The 20,892-nt window shown below is 43.1% G+C and overlaps 1 protein-coding gene across 1 annotated transcript; it reads left to right on the forward strand.

Moving 5' to 3' along the window:
* The first annotated feature begins 1,846 nt into the window (after positions 1 to 1,846).
* On the forward strand, positions 1,847 to 16,500 carry LOC144103995 (uncharacterized). The gene is made up of 19 exons (XM_077636758.1): positions 1,847 to 1,876; positions 4,668 to 4,712; positions 4,836 to 4,868; positions 4,945 to 4,980; positions 5,104 to 5,133; positions 5,210 to 5,245; positions 5,370 to 5,402; positions 5,479 to 5,511; positions 5,631 to 5,663; positions 5,760 to 5,804; positions 5,929 to 5,961; positions 6,056 to 6,097; positions 6,174 to 6,218; positions 6,557 to 6,604; positions 7,088 to 7,278; positions 7,339 to 7,498; positions 8,651 to 8,762; positions 10,391 to 10,461; positions 16,283 to 16,500. The coding sequence occupies exons 12-19, from the start codon at positions 6,076 to 6,078 to the stop codon at positions 16,396 to 16,398; spliced, it is 765 nt and encodes a 254-aa protein (XP_077492884.1). The 5' UTR covers positions 1,847 to 1,876; positions 4,668 to 4,712; positions 4,836 to 4,868; positions 4,945 to 4,980; positions 5,104 to 5,133; positions 5,210 to 5,245; positions 5,370 to 5,402; positions 5,479 to 5,511; positions 5,631 to 5,663; positions 5,760 to 5,804; positions 5,929 to 5,961; positions 6,056 to 6,075; the 3' UTR covers positions 16,399 to 16,500.
* The last annotated feature ends 4,392 nt before the right edge of the window (positions 16,501 to 20,892 follow it).

The raw sequence follows: 20,892 nt of genomic DNA on the forward strand, positions 1-20,892 counted from the left end.
ATGCTTTCTATGTACGTAGACGCAGAACACAAGACATGGGACGTCATTCTTCCCTATGTGGTGTTCGCCTACAACACCGCTGTGCAAGAGACCACCCAAATGACACCATTTAGTCTCGTCCACGGGAGGGAGGCCACGACCACACTCGACGCCATGCTGCCCGACGTTACCGACGAAAGTAACATCGGCGTCGCCGCCTACCTGCAGCGCGCAGAACAAGCTCGACGACTTGCCCGTGAGAGAATACAAGACCAGCAGCGCACCGACGCCCGACGCTACAATCTTCGAAGACGCGCAGTGCAATACAAGCCAGGCGATAGAGTTTGGGTGTGGACGCCGATTCGCCGCCGCGGACTGAGTGAAAAACTTCTGCGCCGCTATTTCGGCCCGTACAGGATTCTTCGGAGACTGGGTAATCTGGACTATGAACTCGTCCCTGACGGAGTTACAGCATCCCAGAGACGCCGCACACGCTCAGAAGTTGTCCACGTCGCCCGTCTGAAGCCTTACTATTCGCGCTAATGACTCTTTGTGCTTACATTATGAGTATTTATTTTGTATGCTCTGTATCTTTATGTCCGTTATCCCTGTTTTTAAGCATCTGGTCGATGCTTCTTTAAGGGGGGAGTAATGCCACGAAGCTTGCTTTTTGTCTGGAACCTGCTGCTCTCGCTCGCGGGGCGAACTTTTGCTCAGTCACCCCCCGGCGCTGCTTCGCTTAGGGGATCTTCTTATCGCGGCAGGCACGCCGCATTATCAATTTTCTGGGACGCGAGACGCGACCAGAGTTATCTCGATTTTTCCTAGCCTCGCGCAAGTGTGCCTACTATGTTCTGGAACTTTCCTTGCCGCCTTTAAAATCGAGCACGGCTAAGAGCGGCGGGCATTCTGTTAGTCGACGACCGCCGAGCACGTTCGCTGCTATCGCCGCCGCTGAGTTTTCAGAGCTGTTCTTAGTGGGCGTAAGCCAGCCTATTAAAGTATTCTCATACGAGCTGCTCTGTGCCTGCCTCAAGACCGGACCCCAGTCGGTGCTACGTGACCCCGGCGGAGTTCCCGTCACCACCTCGTGACAATATATAACAGGAATCCGCGTCTGTTGTCATGCGGAGCGAAAAGCATACCCAATTCCAATACAATCGAACAGCGTCAGTCGCACTTCGCCTGAGCTAGGCAATAAAAATTGTTTTCAAAGATCAACGTGTCATTTTAATCCACAGATCGTGCCACGGATGCTTATGCAGGGCTGTTTGCAAGGCTGTAACGCGTATGCCATACACATGCTGTCCGCCACCGCCGGTCACCGCGTTCAGTACATGAAGGCTTTCCGTTGTGGCGTATATGGTACAAAGACGGGCTGATTTGCTGCAGCTTGTGCACATAATTAAAATCATACACACGACAGAGAAAGGAACACGCAGACAAAAAATGGGCCCGCATTTACAGTATACGACCAAACACGAAACCACGTTTCAAGAAAACACACGACTGGCTGCGGTTGGCTTTGGCTATCGTTAGCGTTTCGCGCAGCCGTAATGAAACAAGCGCATGTCATAAGCAATCATCAGAATAAAAAATAAATTTATTATATTACATTAACAATTTTATGTTGCTTTTTGCTGGTATTTCAAGTAATGTTTTTTTAATGGTTTAACTACTGATCGTCACTAGGTGGTTGGTTGCAACAGATCGGCACCATGTGACTGCATCTTGCGCGCGCTTTTTTCGGTTCCAGCGCTTGAACTAAGCTCCTTTGTTTCTGCGCGGTCAATGTCATTGTGAGCGAGCAAGTGCTGCGTTACTACCGCGTTGTGTGCGACGAGTGAATGCAAGTGGAGGCGCTCTTCGTTACTCCTGCAACACCTTGTTTCCAGGTGTGAGTAAACGTGGTCCCATAGTTTCAGTTTGGCCAATATGTTCGCGGTCTCGCATATCACACGTACAGTATGGCCTTTGAAAGTTTAATGAGAGGAACTCTGTACGCCGTTCTTTTTTCTCAGCGCTGCCTTTGTGTACGCGGCTGAAGACGCAATTTATCTTGTTTATTTGCTGTCGGCTCTAAGGCTGACCTGGCCGAGAAGTCTCTTTTTGAGTGAGTTGAGGTTACGCAGCAATGGAAAGAAAACGAAAGGCCATTGACGCGCTTTCGCGAACTCAGAGGCATCGTTGACTTGATGCCCTCATTCAGCCATTAGTTCGTGAGATCGACTTAGAAAGAACCATACGAGAACAGAGACCTTCTTGTGAAGCAGCACAACATAATTAAGCCAGATGATCGCTCTGCTTTGGTTATTGAATTCGGCGCGAGCTCCTCAGGAGATCGTTCCAGCATGGACCGCGGAATGGAATGTGTAGACACACCACTAGGACAGAGTGTGGTCACTGCTCATGACGAATTGGAGCCGCAACCGGGACGTTCAAAGGCTCTGGTAGAGTCAAGTGACAGCGAGTTGAGTGCGCATGAGTACGATAGCCGATATTGTGTTCACGATGAACCGGGTAGATCAAGTGTTGTGGCACCTAGTCGTAGCGGGAGTAGTGAGAGTGAGACTGAATGCCAGTTTTCTGAGCAGCGCGCCGATTCTGCAGAACAGATAGCTGATCTTTTGAGAAATTGTTCATGCGAGCACAATGTTACACAGGCAGCCCTTTCCTCACTTCTGAAAATATTAAAAACGCATGAATGCTTCGCGAGCTTGCCATCAGATGCGTGGACTCTACTGAGAACCCCACGTTTTGCCGAAGTTGAGACTTCAGAAAAAGGGTCATATGTCTACTTTGGTATTGTAAAGAGCCTTGAAGGCATGTTGGCAAAGTATTCCAACTTGTCTCGGCTACCTAAAAGCATTGGTTTGATGTTCTATATTGATGGACTTCCACTCAGCAAAAGCTCCCAGAGCCAGTTCTGGCCCATTCTTGCAAAGACTGATGATATTCCTGGCACTGGTGTGTTTTTGGTTGCATGCTACCATGGTAACCAAAAGCCTCCATCACTGTTGGATTTCCTGAGTCCTTTGATCAGTGAATTGCTGCAGCTCCTAGAGAGGGGACTGTGCATTGATGGTTTTTACTTCGCTATAGCTATTAAAGGGTTTGTATGCGATGCACCTGCTCGTGCATTTGTTTAAGCACAAAACGACATTCTGGTTACTATGGCTGTGGGAAGTTCCAACAGAAAGGAAAGTATGTTGAAGGTAGAGTTGTGTTTCCAGACACACATGCATCATTGCGAACAGATGTGAGCTTTGCTGACAAAGTGCAGGAGGAACGTGACAGAGACACCACTTTCTGCACTTCCAATTGGCCTTGTATCTCATTTCCCACTTGACTACATGCACTTAGTTTGCCTGGGAGTCACAGAAAAATTGATACTGCTGTGGATGAGAGGCTCACTAGAATATCGTTTGCCTTCATCAGCAGTTGAAAGAATCACAAAACGGTTACTAGAGCTGGCAACTATTCACTGCGAAGTGTTTGCCCGGAAGCCACGCTCCCTGAGAGAAATTGATCGCTTTAAAGCGACCGAGCTGCGTTGTTTCCTGCTGTACTTTGGCCCAGCTGTTCTGAAGGGCATTCTACCCGAAAAATTGTACATTCATTTTCTACTTCTGCATGTGGGAATCACCATACTTTCCAGTGATGCTATGTGCCAGGGCTATTGTGACTATGCCAAGGAGTTGCTCATCTGCTTTGTCTCATCGTTTAAATCACTTTATGGTGAGCATAATGTCTCTTATAATGTGCATTCCTTGGTTCATTTGGCTGATGATGTGGCCAAGTATGGAGCTCTCGACAACTTTAGTGCATTCCCTGCAAAGAATTTCATGCACCACCTGAAGAAGCTGATAAGACACTCACAGAAGCCACTAGAACAGCTTGCTAATCGCATTGCTGAAAGGACGGCTGCTGGCACATTGTTCATGACCAAGGAGCCTACTTACCAGACAGTGCTGTATTCACAGATGCACTGCCGTGGCCCCTTGGCCGAAAACTGTTGTGGGCCTCAGTTCAGCATTGCAAAGTTTCCTCTCTTCACTTTGAGAACATCACCAGGAAACAATGCTTGCACCATGAGAGATTCAACCGCCATCATGGTCGAAAATTTTGCATTTGACTGCCATGGTCACAAGGTTGTAGTTGGCAGAAAATTGGAGATTCTTGGCGACTTCTTCACCACGCCATGCACATCTTCAAATCTTGGCATTTTTATTGTGAAGGAAACTTCTTGCCCCCTTCTTTCATTGCGGCTCTCTGATAATAAGTCAAAGTGCATCTTGCTGCCTCTTGAGTGCCTGGAGTCTCAGTATGCACTTTTTCCTCTTATCCATTTGACTCTTTCATCCACTCAGCATATATAATACCCTTGGCATTTTAGCAGCTCTGCTTGCTCATGCGTCTATTCTTCATATACATCTTTCATATTTTAGTAGCTTTTCTTGCTCATAATCTACTTTGTACTGCTTAAGTACTCATGAGATACCAGTACACGGATGAGTTCGATTCCATCCTTTCGTTTGTATTTGTTTCATAGATATTCTGGCTCTTCGCACAGTGCCCAAATTCGGCCCTGTAAGGCATTTCAGTTGTCTTTGTGTATGAGCATATGCGACATGTGCTCAGGAGCAAGGAAAGCATTTCGCTGAAGTCTTTGTACCTACACATTTCAGGGAGCCATTCTTACTCAGTACAGCATAGCCAGCCAAGCCAACCTGGTAAGATCTCGTATGGCAACTCCGTGCTCCCTATTAGGGCAATGAGAGTATACACTGCAGGGATTTTTTTCTTCATCATTTAAATCATTTTGATGCCTTCGCATTTGTGTTTCTTTGATCCAGACTTGCCACAGGAGCTTGTGCAGAGTACCCTTGGTAAGCTATTGCCGGCATATTGGTTTGGAGAGCTGGTTCGCTGAAGCCTTAGCGCATTTGTTCTTATGCTTTGCAGAAAGCCACACTCGTTCACGGCTGCCACAATGTTCTGGTAAGATGCAACGTGTCAGCTCCCTGGTTCAGTGCAGAGGAATGTAGCATCGCCTGCGTGTCTTTTATCTCATTCATTCCTTTGAATTGTTTGACGTCTTTCCGTTTTTATTCTTTGATCCAGACTCACAAAGGTCTTCATGGGCTGCCTCGGGTAAGTTCTTGCTGGCAAATTGGTCTGGAGAGCTGGTTCGCTAAAGCCTTAGCGCATTTGTTCTTTTGCTTTGCAGAAAGCCACACTCGTTCACGGCTGCCACAATGTTCTGGTAAGATGCAACGTGTCAGCTCCCTGGTTTAGTGCAGAGGAAGATTAGCATTGCACGCGTGTCTTTTATCTCATTCATTCCTTTGAACTGTTCGATGGCTTTCCGTTTTTATTCATTGATCCAGATTCATCCCAACTATCTCTGCGGACTGCCTCGGGTGAGTTCTTGCTGGCAAATTGGTTGGAAGAGCTGGTTCACTCAAGCCTTGGTGCTTTTGTTCTTGTGCTTTTCAGGTCACGCTCGTTCATTGCAGTCACAGCGTTCTGGTAAGATGTGACATGCCAGCTGATTCATGGCAGGGGATTAATACCACTGCATTATTGTCCCATCTCATTCTTCAATTTTCATTTCTTGATGTCTTCTTGCTTGTGCTTCTTTGGTGCAGATTCTTTGCGGAACCTTGTGCAGAGTGGCCAGGGTAAGTTTTAGCTGGCATTTTAGTTCCTAGTGCATAGGTTCATTACCGGAGAGCTGGTTTGCTGAAGCCCTAGTGCAATATTCTTGTTCTCGGTAGGAAGACTCTCTCGCTTGCCACAAGACAGCCAGCCAGGCCAATACGGTATGATGCAGTGTGCCAGCACCCTCCCTTATTACAGTGAAATGATGTCAACACCAGCATGTTTTCTTTTGTTTATCCGATTGAATTGTTGCATTTATTCTTTCAATTTGTCTTGCATTCACAGTTTCACAACAGGGAGTGGCACAAAGTGCACGAGGTAAGCCTTGAGAGGAATGTTTAACAGTTCAGCCATGTGTCTGGAATGCATGTAGAGATCTGGTTCATTGTTACTCTACAATTTTCTTTTTAAGGAAGCTGTGCACATAAACTGATGGCTGGACCTCACTTTCTTGGTAATGCAATGCCTCAAATATCTGACCCCATTTACTTTAAATTCTTTGGAAAGAGACCAGTTTATTTTTCTTTCAGATGAAGCATCAAGAGACCCCTTAACCAATGTTTCATCCGAAGGAGGTAACATATGCATCCTAAGCACTGAATTTCTGCACTGCTTTAATCAGTATTTATTGTCTTGGTAAAAACAACTTGCATGATTTATGTTTGTTCTATTTTATGCACAAGTCAGCATTCTAAAAATGGTGTAGAGTTTGTTTTAAACTGCATCTTGCCTTATTGTACTGAGATGCTCACTTGCAATGCGAAAATTTGTATAGGTCCTGGTTGCATCAGAGTCATTGCAGGAAGTCAAATGTTACTTTTAGCATGTGTCAATCTTTTCTGATATTGCATTATTTTCTTTGCTCAAATTAATAATAGAGTGCTTGCTTTCAGCCTGTTTCTTATACTTTCAGGATATGATCACGAAAGCTTGGCAGCCGTGATCAGAACTAAAATATCAAGTGAGGGCATTTCATTAGTGCATGTTCCCTGCTCTATTCAAGCGGTTCGTTTAAGTGGCCTGTGTAAGATTTTTTTGCTAATAGTTGATAGTGTAAATGTAATGCTTTCACTTTAAGTGAATTCAATTTTCAGTTATTAGCAGTTTGAAAGGTCTTGTTTAAAATGTTTAATATATTATGGATCTGCTGAAAAGCTCAAAACTGTCAGCGAGTTCCTCCTGGCAATTTTCCTAATCACTTCAAGCAAGTTACTTAATGGCTGTATCACTTTTTTTGGGCTGATTAGATTTTGATGTCAGTGAGGCATAACTTACGTGATGAAAATAATAAATTTGTTTGATGTGAAAAAGTACAAATAGCTGTAGCTAGGTCATACTAGTGCATACAAAGGTTTCATCAAGGTTATTCTTGTAGTTGAGTAAAGAGAGATCGCAGCCTTAAAGTTTGGTATGTTTTAAATGTGTTTCAATTTTTCTTTTTCAGTGGCAACAATTACAATTCTAAAAGAAATGGCATTTCTAAAAGCACAAAATGACGTCATAATTTCATTATTTGGTCAGGGTGAGGTTGATGTTGAGGAGCCTGCACAGTACAGTTACCCTTTGATGACTGTAAATGATGTGGAGGAGGTGGAGAAGAGCCTGAAAAACTCTGAGGCAGCTCGCAAGCAACTGGTAAGCAGGGCATGGATTCCTTAATATTACACAAGGTAATGCTTGGCTATTTTGCAACAGCGCAAGGTTCTCTCACACATCGGTGGCATCACTGTGCGCAATACTACAGCCAATATGCTGAAGCATCTTCTCCATGACTCCGTGGGTGTTAACTACAGTTTATACGGACAGAAGGGAAAGAAGGCTTTAGTGAGCATGGAGCTCTTCAAGGTTATTGTTGGTGAGTGATTAAATCTGCACTTTACAGTTGAGAGCAATTAGGAGCATTTGTCTTCAGTGCAGCTTTAGGTAGTGGTATTGAATTATGCTCCTTTTTGTTGTCCTTTAACTATACAATCAGCCAGTGGGTATTGTTTTAGTTGGTGCTTCAGAGCCATGCAGAGCTGCTTGTAGTCCCTGTTATTGTGTCGTATAGTTGGTGACGACTGTTGAGCTGGTATAAAAATAGCACAACACTTCCTGAGAGGAACAGATCAAAGGTCAATAGCTGCAAGGGCACTTAATGCGAGTCAAGAACAGAAAGTCGGTCTCAGCCATGCTCAGTTTAAAGAGAGTGTCTATCTGAAACATGAGTCATTATACTAAACGTAGAAATTGGCATGCACTACCATGATTTGTTAGGACATCCCTGGTCGCATCTCGTGTAGCGGATAGTGATAAGGCAGTATGCTGCAGGCAACAAACAGAACACAAGTGCTAGAAAAACTCTGGCAAGGGCACATTACATTTTAGCTTTGTGCACAAATATTTTTAAAAGGCTCCTTGTAGGATATGTTTATCTGTGCAGTTGAGTTATTTACCTCGCCAGCTGCTCATAGTAAAGAAAATATTGTTTTACGGATATTACGCGAGTTTTTACTGTTAACTTTCGGTGGTATAATGCATTTTTAAGGATGGAAGCCCTACTTTCTTGTAACCTGATTTAGTAAAAAATTATCAGCAGGGTAACTAATCTAGGCTAAAGTATGCCAATTACTTCTGCAATATCTGACTACTGCAAAGTGAAAATGAATAGATGAGGAGCACTTGTTAATCATTTCTACGGATTCTTCTTTTCACAGACAGGTTTCATCACTACAGATGCAAGAAGAGTATAGTAGGACCAGCTAGTATTCTTTTTGTCTGTCGCTTGTGCAGTGAGGGTGAACAGTGGGCTTAGACATACATACAGAAAAGCACAGCAGAGCTGAGAAAAGCAGAATGGGCAATTCATGACAGCTGCATGCAATCTATATTTTGCCTTGCGAAAACTGTGGGGTTAGTATGTTACGAGAGTAATCTGCCTGTATGATTAGTTTTTCATGTTTGTTTTGCCTTTCTTAAGGCAATATGAAGATATGTTACAGCTTATAATGTGACGTACCTATTGTAGAGTCTGTCCGGAAAAATCGCAACACGCATTCAGCATCAGACATGGATGTGCGTTCCGCAGTTATGGCTTGGCTCAAAACCTGCCAGGCACGTTTGAACACCACAACGAAGAGGTAACTGCTTCTGTGTACCATAATTTATTGCTCATCTGTCCGTTTTATGGGGATTTGTCATGGCCAGGCTGCATTTAAAAGTGTTCGGGATAAACCTGTTCACAATATTATGCACTGCTCAAAGTCGGGGATATCTAGATAATTTATTATTTGTAATTACTGCCATCTCACAAGAAATTTTTCTAGGGTGGGCACAAGAATACAAGGAGAAAAAAAATAGAAGTACAGGTGTCAAATGTTCAGACAATAATCAGAAGTAACAATAATAAACAACAACTCATTGGCAGCAAAAAATAAAATAATAATATAAAGAAACATACAGCTTCAACCAGTCAGTATCAAATGCGTTTTAAACCAAATGGAAAAATATAACGTAATACAACAACGAAGTAGTTATTAGCAAAACTTAGACTTCTAGTCAGTGACGGCTGAGATTGCTGTAAAATTTTGTCATTATTAAGCCAATTCCACTCTTTTACTGTGCTTGGAAAAAAGAAATATTTAAAGCAATTACATGGGTAAAAAGGGGTAATGAACCAAACATGGCTCATGTGCATGTTCATTGGAAAAATAGGCATTTATTGTCTTAGTGGGATTTTAAATTTCTAAATGGAAAAAAAAAACTGAACGTAGGGTACCACAGAGCACATAATTAACTGCCATTTGCTACTGCGTAAGAACTGGGTTAATACTGTTCTTGGCAATTTAAGCAATTTTCAAAAAAATTTCTAGACAAATTGATGACTTCCGATAGCTCTGCGTCACATCCAGTTGTGTGCTGTACTACATTCCGATGAAGTAGAACAGAAGGCAGGTTTGCTTCTTCAAATATGTTTCTTTTTTGTTTTGATATAGTGAGAGTTTATTGAAGAGAATTAAAACGTGTCCTGGTTTTGTTCATTTTAGTTATTGCTGACTTAAACAAAAGAAATATCTAAAAAAATTGCTCAGTGTAAAATGAAAATGAAATAAAAATAATATTAATCCAGTGTAGTCGTTTCAGCCATTTAAACAGGATGTCAGCAAAGCAAGATGCTTGTCTCGAGTTCCAGTTAACAGCAGAGGGCAGTTTGTGTGTTTATGATTAGCTATAGTCAAGACCTGGTATTTTCAATGTTCTGCCCCCCCCCCCCCCTTATGTAATGCCCCTTCCAGGGGTCTTTAAGGGTCAATAAATAAATGATGATGATGAACATGGCTACCTGTGATGCTTGGTGCCTTTTAGCATCTGCCTGTGGGCTGTGCATACTAAACATCGCTTTGTTGAAATGCGTGCAAGTTGCCTTCCTAGGGACACAATAACAAGAAAAGTCTTTCACGTTCCACAAAAAAAAAATCGTGTCAGTCTAGTTTGGTATTTAGTAAGTGGTGTTCATTTGGGCTTTTTCAAAGTTTATTCTTATTTGCTTTAGGACTTCCAGTTTCCAAGTGGATGAGTAGGTGCCCGGCAAGGATGTATTGCAAGGCAGCAGTGTCATCGTCTGCACAAGTAGTGCAATTGCAATTCTTCTTACTCCAACATATACTCGACAGTTGCAGCTCAGCTTCACTTTTGTTTACATCAGGTAAACCAACTTGCGCATTAATTAGCTCTGTTATTACCGCACATTCTTTCTATATGTATGCAGGCATCTTGGTGACAGTTATGTCCTGCTGAAGGCCAGAGCAGAGAATGGCAGTCACGGTCATTATTTCTCTGGTAAGCTGGTTCAAATGCATGTCATTTTTATTTATTCACACTCTTCCGCATCTAGGCAGGCATCGGGTTGTATTGTCGGCTCTGTGCCTTCATTTCCTTGTGGCTAATAGTGGCCTGCACCATTGTGCTGCTGTAATGAGGAGAGTTGCCTGCTAATTCTAATGGGCATTTTATAACGATCCAGCAGTGAATGCGCAAAACGATAGCTTTTTTTGCCACTTTGATATTTGCTGTGTGTAAATATTTTTTGAGTGGCCTAGTGGCTGTTCCAGAGTGCTTTTATAAGCATACAGTATGCATATACTTGCTAAACTATTTTTCTGCTTTCTCAACAACAGATGGTTTTCCATGTGGTGTTTTAAGGTCTTTTAGAATAGTGCTTGTCGGCTTCGTTTGTTCTGTAATAGTGCTTTTTTGCTGTCATAAAACTTGGGGCACGACGCCGTATTGGCAATGGAGCACTTACCTTTCACACTGTTCCAGGCTGCCCTACTCCTTGGCTCATCGCTACCTTGTTTGGCATCGGATGTGGTCTTCACCTGCCCAGTTGAGAACGCGAATCAACCCGCGGATTGGACGCAACAGCCTTGCCTACAGATCCATCTGGAAGGAAACCTGTTCTTCGGCTGGCAACCACGGTCGTTCATCACCAGCGATACCACTATCAGCGCCGGCCACACGGAATATAAGCTGCTGCCCGTGAACGCCCCTCTGGGGCACGACGCCGTATTGGCAATGGAGCACTTACCTTTCACACTGTTCCAGGCTGCCCTACTCCTTGGCTCATCGCTACCTTGATTGGCATCGGATGTGGTCTTCACCTGCCCAGTTGAGAACGCGAATCAACCCGCGGATTGGACGCAACAGCCTTGCCTACAGATCCATCTGGAAGGAAACCTGTTCTTCGGCTGGCAACCACGGTCGTTCATCACCAGCGATACCACTATCAGCGCCGGCCACACGGAATATAAGCTGCTGCCCGTGAACGCCCCTCTGGGGCACGACGCCGTATTGGCAATGGAGCACTTACCTTTCACACTGTTCCAGGTGAGTTACCTTGATCATTGCACTTGCCTAAGAAGCAAGAATCGCTGCTTGTTTTTGGTGTCGTGCCCCAGAGAGTGGTTATTTGCCCTAGAAGCATGCGAGGAAACTGTGCAACATTGCTTAAGTAGTTTATTCTTAATTCTTTCCGGGGATGTGGAAACAAACCCCGGACCTGATTCTAATGACATCCTGGCTACTGTGCTGGAGACTGTACAAAGGATCGAATCCGGCCAAGATGGAATTCGAAGTGATTTGAGAGAGTTGAAGCAGTGGCAAGCATCAGTAGACATTGAACTGAAGCAGTTGTCTTCTAGACTTCGCAGTGTTGAAGTGGACGTTTCAGATCTAAAAAACAATTCCGCTGCGTCTTCGGCTGATTCTCCTGGTGCAATTTCCAGCGTCATCTCTGACCAGCTCAGAATTATTGAATCGCGTTGTAATGACGCGGAAAACAGGCTGAGACGCTGCAACTTGCTTTTTTTCGGCCTTTCCGATGACATATCTGAGACATGGCCAAGTGCTGAAACAAAAGTGATTGACCTGTGCAAGAAGGAATTGGACATTACAGTAGATTCATCGCAAATAGAACGGGCACACCGCATTGGTAAATACGACCCGGAAAAGTGCAGGCCAGTGATGGTAAAATTCACATTGTTTAAGGACAAACAACAGATCATTGGGAACGGCATCAAGCTGAAAGGAACTAACTATGCTGTGCGCGAAGATTTTTCCTTTCAGACACGACTGGCTAGAAGGAAGTTGATCGAATTTGCCAAACCACAAAAAGTTCCGTACAAGCTAAATGTCGATAAGCTGAGAATAAACGATAGTGTTTACGTGTACGACGCCGCTACTGACACCGTAAAACTATCTTCCGCATAGGTAAGGTGTTGCTCGGCTACACGTGTCATCAGGAATGAACAAACATCTTACCGCAATAACACCGCGCAATCGCAGCTCTCCTTACTTTTCACTAACATACGCAGCATTCTTCCTAAGCGCATCGAACTTTGTTCATACCTTGACAATTGTGAATGCGACATTTTAATACTAACCGAAACGTGGCTCCATAAAGATATTAGGAACGATGAAATCTTGCCTGATATGGACAGTTTCACTATCTACAGAAACGATAGGAGCGACAGAAGGGGAGGAGGGGTGTTGATTGCTGCTAAAAAGCATATAACTTCTTTTCCCATTGATATTCCTAGTAAATTAGAAATTTTGTGGGTTTGCATCACATCGCCATCTTCCAAGCATCTTCTTGGAGTTTGTTACAGACCACCAGATAGTCCGCAATCATTCGTCTCTGATCTACATGATAACCTAACTGAAGCAAAAGCTAAATTTCCAAAAGCAAGTATTTGTCTACTTGGTGACTTCAACTTTCCCGAAATTGACTGGCAGAGCTTAAGTTCGAGAACACGAGATGGCACTAATTTTGTTCAACTAACTCTCGATTTCTCTTTGGTACAATTAGTCGAAAAACCTACCCGAGGAAACAATAAGCTTGACCTCGTCTTCTCGTCAGTCCCAGACAATATAAGCCCTATCTCTTATTCTGATGGCTTCAGTGATCACGAACTGCTTAATTTCACGATTTCCTTGCCTTCATGCGCACGTGCACAAACACATAAACGTATTTTTGATTATAACCGCGCTGACTACAATGCCATTAATATCGGGTTACAATCCTTTTGTGACACATATCTTCCGACTTTTTCTCAGCGTTCGGCCAACGATAACTGGGTTTTGTTCAAAAATAGTTTACTGGAATTAGTACACCGTCATATACCACTGCTCACCCTCCACACGAACGCGTCTAAACCATGGTTCAACAGGATGTTACATGCATTAAAAAACAAGAAAAAGCGACTATTCAAAGCTGCCAAACGCCTTGGCACACCGGCTTCATGGCAGAAACACAAAACCGCCGAAAAAACATATTGTAGTGCCATCCGCAAAGCAAAGCTTAAATATTATTCCCATGACCTTCAATCCCTTATGACACACAACCCTAAAAAATTTTGGAAAACGATATCACCTATTGACACTCCGGTTCATGTTTCGTTGTTGGATAACACTGGTGCCCCAGCTATAGAAGAAGAATGCCCACTTATATTTAATAATTATTTTTCTTCAGTGTTCACACAGGAAGACCATTCCACTACTCCACCATTAGTAGATGCCGATTACCAGTACATGAGTCCCATAGAAATAAGTGTCTCCGGTATTGCAGCATTAATAAACAATCTTAAGATTTCGACTTCTGCTGGCATTGATGATATTAATACAAAAATTCTCAAAAGCACAGTGATCCATTCAAGCAATATTCTCTTCCATATATTTCGTCAGTCGCTATCAACTGGTGAAATTCCAAGGGATTGGAAAATTGGTAAAATCATCCCCATCTTCAAATCAGGTGATAAAACGAACGCGCAAAATTATCGCCCCATATCATTGACATCTGTCCCATGTAAGATCCTCGAACACATCATCGTATCAGCAGTGGCGCAGCATCTAGATAGTAATAATTTCTTTTTTTCTAACCAGCACGGGTTCAGGAAAGGCTTCTCTTGTGAGACCCAACTACTGGAATTTACTAACGAGCTACTACACAACATGGACGAGAACTTCCAAACAGACTGCATATTCTTAGATTTCTCAAAAGCATTCGACCGCGTTGCGCACTCACGCTTAATAGGTAAAATTACTTCCCTCAACCTAGACTCACTAACAACCTCATGGCTAAGGAATTTCTTGTCTTTTCGTAAACAGTTCACGGTTGTTAACGGCCACTCATCTCCGTTTAGCGATGTTCTATCTGGTGTTCCTCAAGGAAGCGTCCTGGGCCCGTTGCTGTTCCTGATTTACATTAATGATCTGCCATCTAACATTACATCAACCATTCGCTTGTTCGCAGATGACTGCATAATTTACCGCAAAATCCGATCACCTGCAGACCTTCTTGCACTTCAAAGGGACCTCGATCATGTAACCGCTTGGTGTTCATCATGGCAAATGTCACTTAACACTGAAAAATGCAAGTTAATGACATTCAGCCGCAAAAAATCTAACTCTTCGTTCAATTACATGCTCGATAACAGCTTAGTCTCTCAGGTGTCTTCTTACAAATACCTCGGTGTCCATTTTTCATGTAACTTGTCCTGGTCCACTCATATACAGAAAATAACAGCTAAAGCATCCCGGACCTTAGGATACCTAAAACGGAATCTTCATGGAAGTCCTGCTACTACCCGTAAGCTCGCCTATCAAACATTTGTTCGTCCGCAACTCGAGTATGCATCATCCATTTGGTCACCTCACCAGGCTTATTTAATTAACTCCCTTGAATCAGTCCAAAATCGTGCTGCGCGTTTCATCTCCAGAAACTATGACCGTCACTCAAGCGTCACAAACATTAAATTATCGCTCTCTCTTTGTACCTTGCAATCACGAAGATTAATTGCCCTAATCTGCTTATTTCACAAGATAGTCTATAGCACTAATCTTTCGACTCTCCCTCTTGCCCAACCTCACCGCACCTCGCGCCGTTTAAACAACCATCTCAGCTTCAAACGCCTTTCAGGTAAAACCGTTGCATTCAATTCATCCGCTTTGCCGCAGGCTATTGTTCACTGGAATGGTCTTCCGGAACACATCGTCAATATTCGTGATCCAGCTTCTTTTAGGACCGAAATAACAGCCATTTTTTCTAATTACTGACGCGTCAATAACTATTGTATAATGATGTTCTTACTGTTTAATGAGTACTAACAGTCAATCAGCATTATATAATCATGTCATTCATGCTCATTCATGATCCAGCTTCTTTTAGGACCGAAATAACAGCCATTTTTTCTAATTACTGACGCGTCAATAACTATTGTATAATGATGTTCTTGCTGTTTAATGAGTACTAACAGTCAATCAGCATTATAAATTCATGTCATTCATGCTCCTGTTATTACCCCTATTTATGTAATCCCCCCCTCACACAATACTCCATGCTTGGAGCCTGTGAGGCAACGTGAACGTGAACGTGAACGTATAGTCAGCGGTCTTCGTACTGAAGTGAGAATAAAAAACATTTCTGTAAGTAATTTATGGTGCTGTGTTTTACATGTTACTGAAAGGGATTGGCAGTTTGAACTTTAATGCCATCGGCTTGAGGACCATGGCGCATTACTCTCATTATTCTTAAAAGTTCTGCTTGAGATTGTTTTGGAAAGAGTAGAAGAAAAATAATTGGGCCTTTTAACCGGTACTAGCCTTAGATATCATGATTTGAAAGGGCATTGTAGAAAATGAGCTGATGGTAGAGATATAACAGAAGCAAGTTTCATGTTCTTCAAGACAGACAAAGGCCAATGGAGTAGGCATAGATCAAACTGCCTTTTTCACAAGATGTGTGCACCCTCTGGAAAGTGGCAAAAATTTGTCTGCTAGTGGTTGAGAGCAAACGCACATTGGAGAAGCCGCGATCTGGTTCCACCAGGCGCCAACTGCACCTGAGTGGCATGAGTGTGCTTGACAGCTGTCGCCTACGCCTGTCACTAACATAAACTGTTCGTGCGTGATAGGAGCCAGTGGTTCATTTTCAACCAGTGAGAGCTGGAGGAGGACAGGGGCGCATGCACAGATCGGCCTTGTGAAAAAGGCAGATTCCATCAGGGAATTTATGCTTTAGCTTTTTGTTCCACCTGTTTGCGTTGCACCTCGTTACTGTGAGACTGTTGTCTATGACTACATTGTGCCCATTTTTTTAATGCAGGTATTCCGATTCTTCCAAGGCAGTGCCTGCTTAGGACCATGCAGTGCAAGCCTCCAGTGCAAGTCTGTTGCATCGTGGACTGCTGGGGTGCCCAAGATACGAGCATCTCACATTAAGTGGGAGTCTGCATCTATTGTGTTCAAGCTTGCTAATTCTGCATCAGTGCTTTTAATTAAAAGTCTAGAACTTCTTCCTCTTGCCTAGTCTTTTAGGCAATAAAATCTTTGTTCACAAAATTTAATGCGATATGATAGTCTTCTTACCATCAGTCACACATAGAGCAATGGCTCCACTGGTTGTACAGGTCAAGTCATTAATTTGCCATGTATTGGTTAGTTTTCAGTTACTTTGCATGTCTACATAAGTTGTGACTAAAGCTGTTCTGCCTTTGCCAGGAGCCCTTGTGACAACACTATTTTTCAGGATAGCGTATTCAAAGGCTCTTATGCAAAATGATTTTAATTGGGATTTTTTACAAGTGCCGATATTGTACAGCCACCCAAATCGTTAACTAGCTAGTGTGATGGCCATTTTTCTGCGCTCCTGCATGTTACAAAACAGTTAACCTGTGAAGAGATTAAGACTAATCAGAGGCTCACCAAGCCCTTGCCTAATCTTGACCTATTTACAAGTTTGATCCATGCAAAGGCGCAGCTACGGCAAGGAAAATAGCCATCGTGCACGCTAGTTAGAGATGTGGGTGGCTGTACGCGTGACTAAATTTGTCATATATGCCTGAATGGCCAATATGGTAAGGATCAAACCTTGCTTGGTTGCAGGAATGCACCAAATGGTGTATGTATAACAAAAAAACGAATTCTAGGGCAGGGCTTGAAGAGGGCTTGAAAAGTTCTTGCAAGATGTTTTTTAGCCAACCTTTAGCGTCACGTTAGCACAGCTACAGGAAGGCTTCAGACTTTCCACAGCTAGATAACATCTACAACTAGACATCTACAAGACTTGGGCGTGGTCTTGCTGAGAGGTTTATTAGACCTCACCTAGTTCTTTTTGCGTTACTTGGGAATTAATCTACGCGCATGCGTAGTTTGATATTTCAACCAGTGGAACTGAAGAGGCGTGCATGCGCAGAGCGGCCTTGTGAAAAAGGCGAATTATTTCCGGACCCGCCGCGGTGGCCCAGTGGTTAGGGCGCTCGGCTATACTGATCCGGAGTTCCTGGGTTCGAACCCGACCGGTAGCGGCGGCTGATGGAGGCAAAATTAACGCAAAGGTTCCCGTGTGCTGTGCGATGTCAGTGCATGTTAAAGATGCCCAGGTGGTCGAAATTATTCAGGAGACCTCCACTACGGCACCTCTTTCTTCCTTTCTCCTTTCCACCCCTTCTTTATCCCTTCCTTTACGGCGCGGTTCAGGTGTCTGCTGATATGTGAGGCAGATATACAATGCGCCAATACCTCCCACAAAAAGCAATTTCATTTCAAAAGAATGCCGCGCTAACTTTTTCTAATGCAATTTAGATCGATCGATCATGTTATAGATCTTTATATATAAGCTGCCCATTTCAAATTAGGTTATATGCATTAAGAAATTCCAGTGCAAGTAAAAAAAGATGTAAAGAAAATATAATGTTTAATAAATGTTAAAATGAAATAAGAAATATAAATAAATAACAAAATAAACTGGACGTCATGTGCCGTCCTGAACTAAAAAAAAAGTAGTCCAATGGCGCGTTGTTTGCAGTCATGCTGCTGATTGATGCGTGACTGTGTTATAAAATCGATAGATTGCAATACTTAATTGACACACAAGGCGGCTAAAAATATCTAAAATAAATTGCAATCAATCTTCATACAAGTACAGTAAATATTCGCAAATGGCTTTGAATTAACAGGATCCTTGGGGAGAAAAATACAGCGATGAAAAAAAGTTGAAAATTGTTTTTTGGGGAAAGGAAATATGGCGCAGTATACCTGCATGTCGCACAAATCGGCTGACACTTGAAATGAGCCATAAGGGAAGGGAAGGAATGAAAGAAGAAAGAGTTAGCTATAGCTAGGTGCAGCGGATAGTGGAGGGCTCCAGAATAATTTCGACCACCTGGGGATCTTTAACGTGCATGTGATAAATCGCTCAGCACACGGGCGCCTTATACCGAAATTTCGCCCCCATTCGAAACGCGGCCGCCGAGGTCGGGTTTGAACCCCGGTACTCCGGATCAGAGCCCAGCGCCAACCACTTAGGCACCGCGGCGTGTAAAAAAGAAGTTTGAGTTTCCAAACTTTTTTTTTCCAATATTGTGCATCTTTATCGTGATTACTTTCTACAATTTTCTCGGCCGCTGGCTCATTTACGCTCAAACTTCGCGCAGAAGTTGGGTACTGCGGTAACCTATTTTGTCTTGTAGTAAGTTTTCCAGCAGTACTCACCTGGTTCAGCCGCGCACGATGCAAACCCGTCTGCCTTGGAACAGACAAATCAAAATAATAATAATAATAATAATATTAATTGGTTTTTTGGGGAAAGGAAATGGTGCAGTATCTGTCTCATATATCGTTGGACACCTGAACCGCAGTAAGAGTAGGGATAAGGGAGGGAGTGAAAGAGGAAAGGAAGAATCAAAAGCCGCAAACTCGGTTTTTGCCGTATGGATGGATGGAAGGTAGGAGCGTCCCCTAATTGAAACGGGCAGTGGTAGTTGCCACCATGCTGTTTTTTTCCTTTATTTTTGTTTAACTCTGCTGCAAGTTGTTAATAAAATTTGCCATTTTTTTTAAAATACGTCTTCCTAAACCTTAAAACTTATGTCACTTCTCTGCTTTTGAGCCACCAATCCTCCAATTGCTTTTTGCTAATTTCCACCGCAGATTTAGTTACATGACTATTGTTATCTCTAAACCCTAAGGCTTCAGGAAAAGTGACTGCAGTGTACCAGCATCGACATCGGGATGGATACCATCACAGTTTAGAATGAGGTGTTCTATTGTTTCTACTGATTTACCACACACAGCACATGTGTCATCTTCTTGAACGTTAAATTTATTTTTGTAGCTGCACGTTCTAAGACACCCTGACCTAGCTTCAAAGAGGAGGGCACTGCCTCTAATTGAAATATCATAAATCGTTTCCTTCCAGATCTGCCTTTTCCAGCATCGGTATAGTTCTACACTGCGCTTCTTTTCCATTGAATCTATCCAATCTTTACCTTCGACGTTTTTAACCTGTCGTTAAATGCTCTTTCTTTCTCCTTCCTCGATCGTCTCTGGAAAACTTACTGGCCAGCTTTCTAGTTCATTTCCACCACTGCGTGTCAACGCTCTTTCTGTACAGGTATTTAAATACCTTAGCTGCCCACCTGTTATCGTCCAATTTCCTCAGGCGTTCTTCGTGAAGTACTCAATTTACTCTGAGCTTCCCGTGCTTCGAACTTTTCCCAGCCCATATCCCCCTGCACTGCCTCATTTGTGGTTTTACCGTGGGCACCTATAGTGCTAATCTTCCAACAGTTCTCTGAATACTTCTAATCGCTACTGAACTCCAGCCCTTAAGCATAGAACCGCATTCCCGAAAGTAAGCCCCGGCACCATTATTTCTTTCCAAATACCTCTGAGGAATTCATACCTGTTGTACCCCCACAATGCCCTATGTTTCATTATCCCGGAACTCTTCGCCCTTTTGCTATGAGAAACTGTTCGTGCTTTTCCGTGTACATATGCTCTTTGTTTAGCCGTACCCCCAGATATTTGTATTCGGCCACTCGGGATATTTCATGGCCTTGTATTGTAAGCTCCTGATTAGTTGTACCGTTGGAAACCATCACACCTGACTTAGTTGCGCTAAAACCGAAAACCTAGATTGTCTCCTTCGTCTCCACAGCAATTCACCAATGTTTGCAAATCTTCCTGGCTATCGGCTAAATTAACAGTACAATATCGTCCGCATACCAAATGCCAAAGGGGGTTTGTGGCGCCATCTGTTTTTTTGCATAAAAATACGCAAAGGTGCGAAAGGTGCCGAGGTCAGCGTTAAGAGCTGTGCAGGTCTCTTGATGCCGCCACTGCCTCCTTTTGCGGAACTCTGGCGATGGCGGCTTTCAGTTCATTGATCTCGGCGCTGACTATTACAGAGTTTCATAATTCGCGGCTGAATCAAATAAGTATCGTTGTAAAGCTTGCTATGAGATAAATGTTATCACAACACGCAAGCTCTGTGCTCAGTTTTACCGCAAACGAGCCAGCGGTTGAGGCGAGAAATTTTTTTGAATTTTTTCATGATAAAGATGCACAATAGCTGTATATTCTGCACGGTGCTAATTCTTGTACACATCCACACAAACACCGTGTGTATATATATATATATATATATATATATATATATATATATATATATATATATATATATATATATATATATATATATATATATATATATATATATATATATATATATATATAACTGCACACAGAGCTTGCGTGTTATGGTAACTATTGTATCGTAGCAAGTTTGACAATGGTACTTACTTAGTTCAGGCGCACATGATGCGAAACCGTAAGCGTCTACGAGAGATCGGCGAGCCAAAACGCGCAGACGACGCTTTTTCGGTGAAGGGCGGCAGTGGTGCCATCTGTTAGCGGTAGCGCAAAGCGTCACGA

The sequence above is a fragment of the Amblyomma americanum genome, chromosome 9 (assembly GCF_052857255.1).
Source record: "Amblyomma americanum isolate KBUSLIRL-KWMA chromosome 9, ASM5285725v1, whole genome shotgun sequence".
Classification (NCBI taxonomy): domain Eukaryota; kingdom Metazoa; phylum Arthropoda; class Arachnida; order Ixodida; family Ixodidae; genus Amblyomma; species Amblyomma americanum.

Coding starts and splice junctions, on each gene's coding strand:
- LOC144103995 (XM_077636758.1), top strand. CDS start 6,076: ATGGCTGGACCTCACTTTCTTG. Junction 6,219..6,556: donor CAATGTTTCATCCGAAGGAG/GTAACATATGCA, acceptor TTATACTTTCAG/GATATGATCACGAAAGCTTG. Junction 7,499..8,650: donor GCTCTTCAAGGTTATTGTTG/GTGAGTGATTAA, acceptor TACCTATTGTAG/AGTCTGTCCGGAAAAATCGC.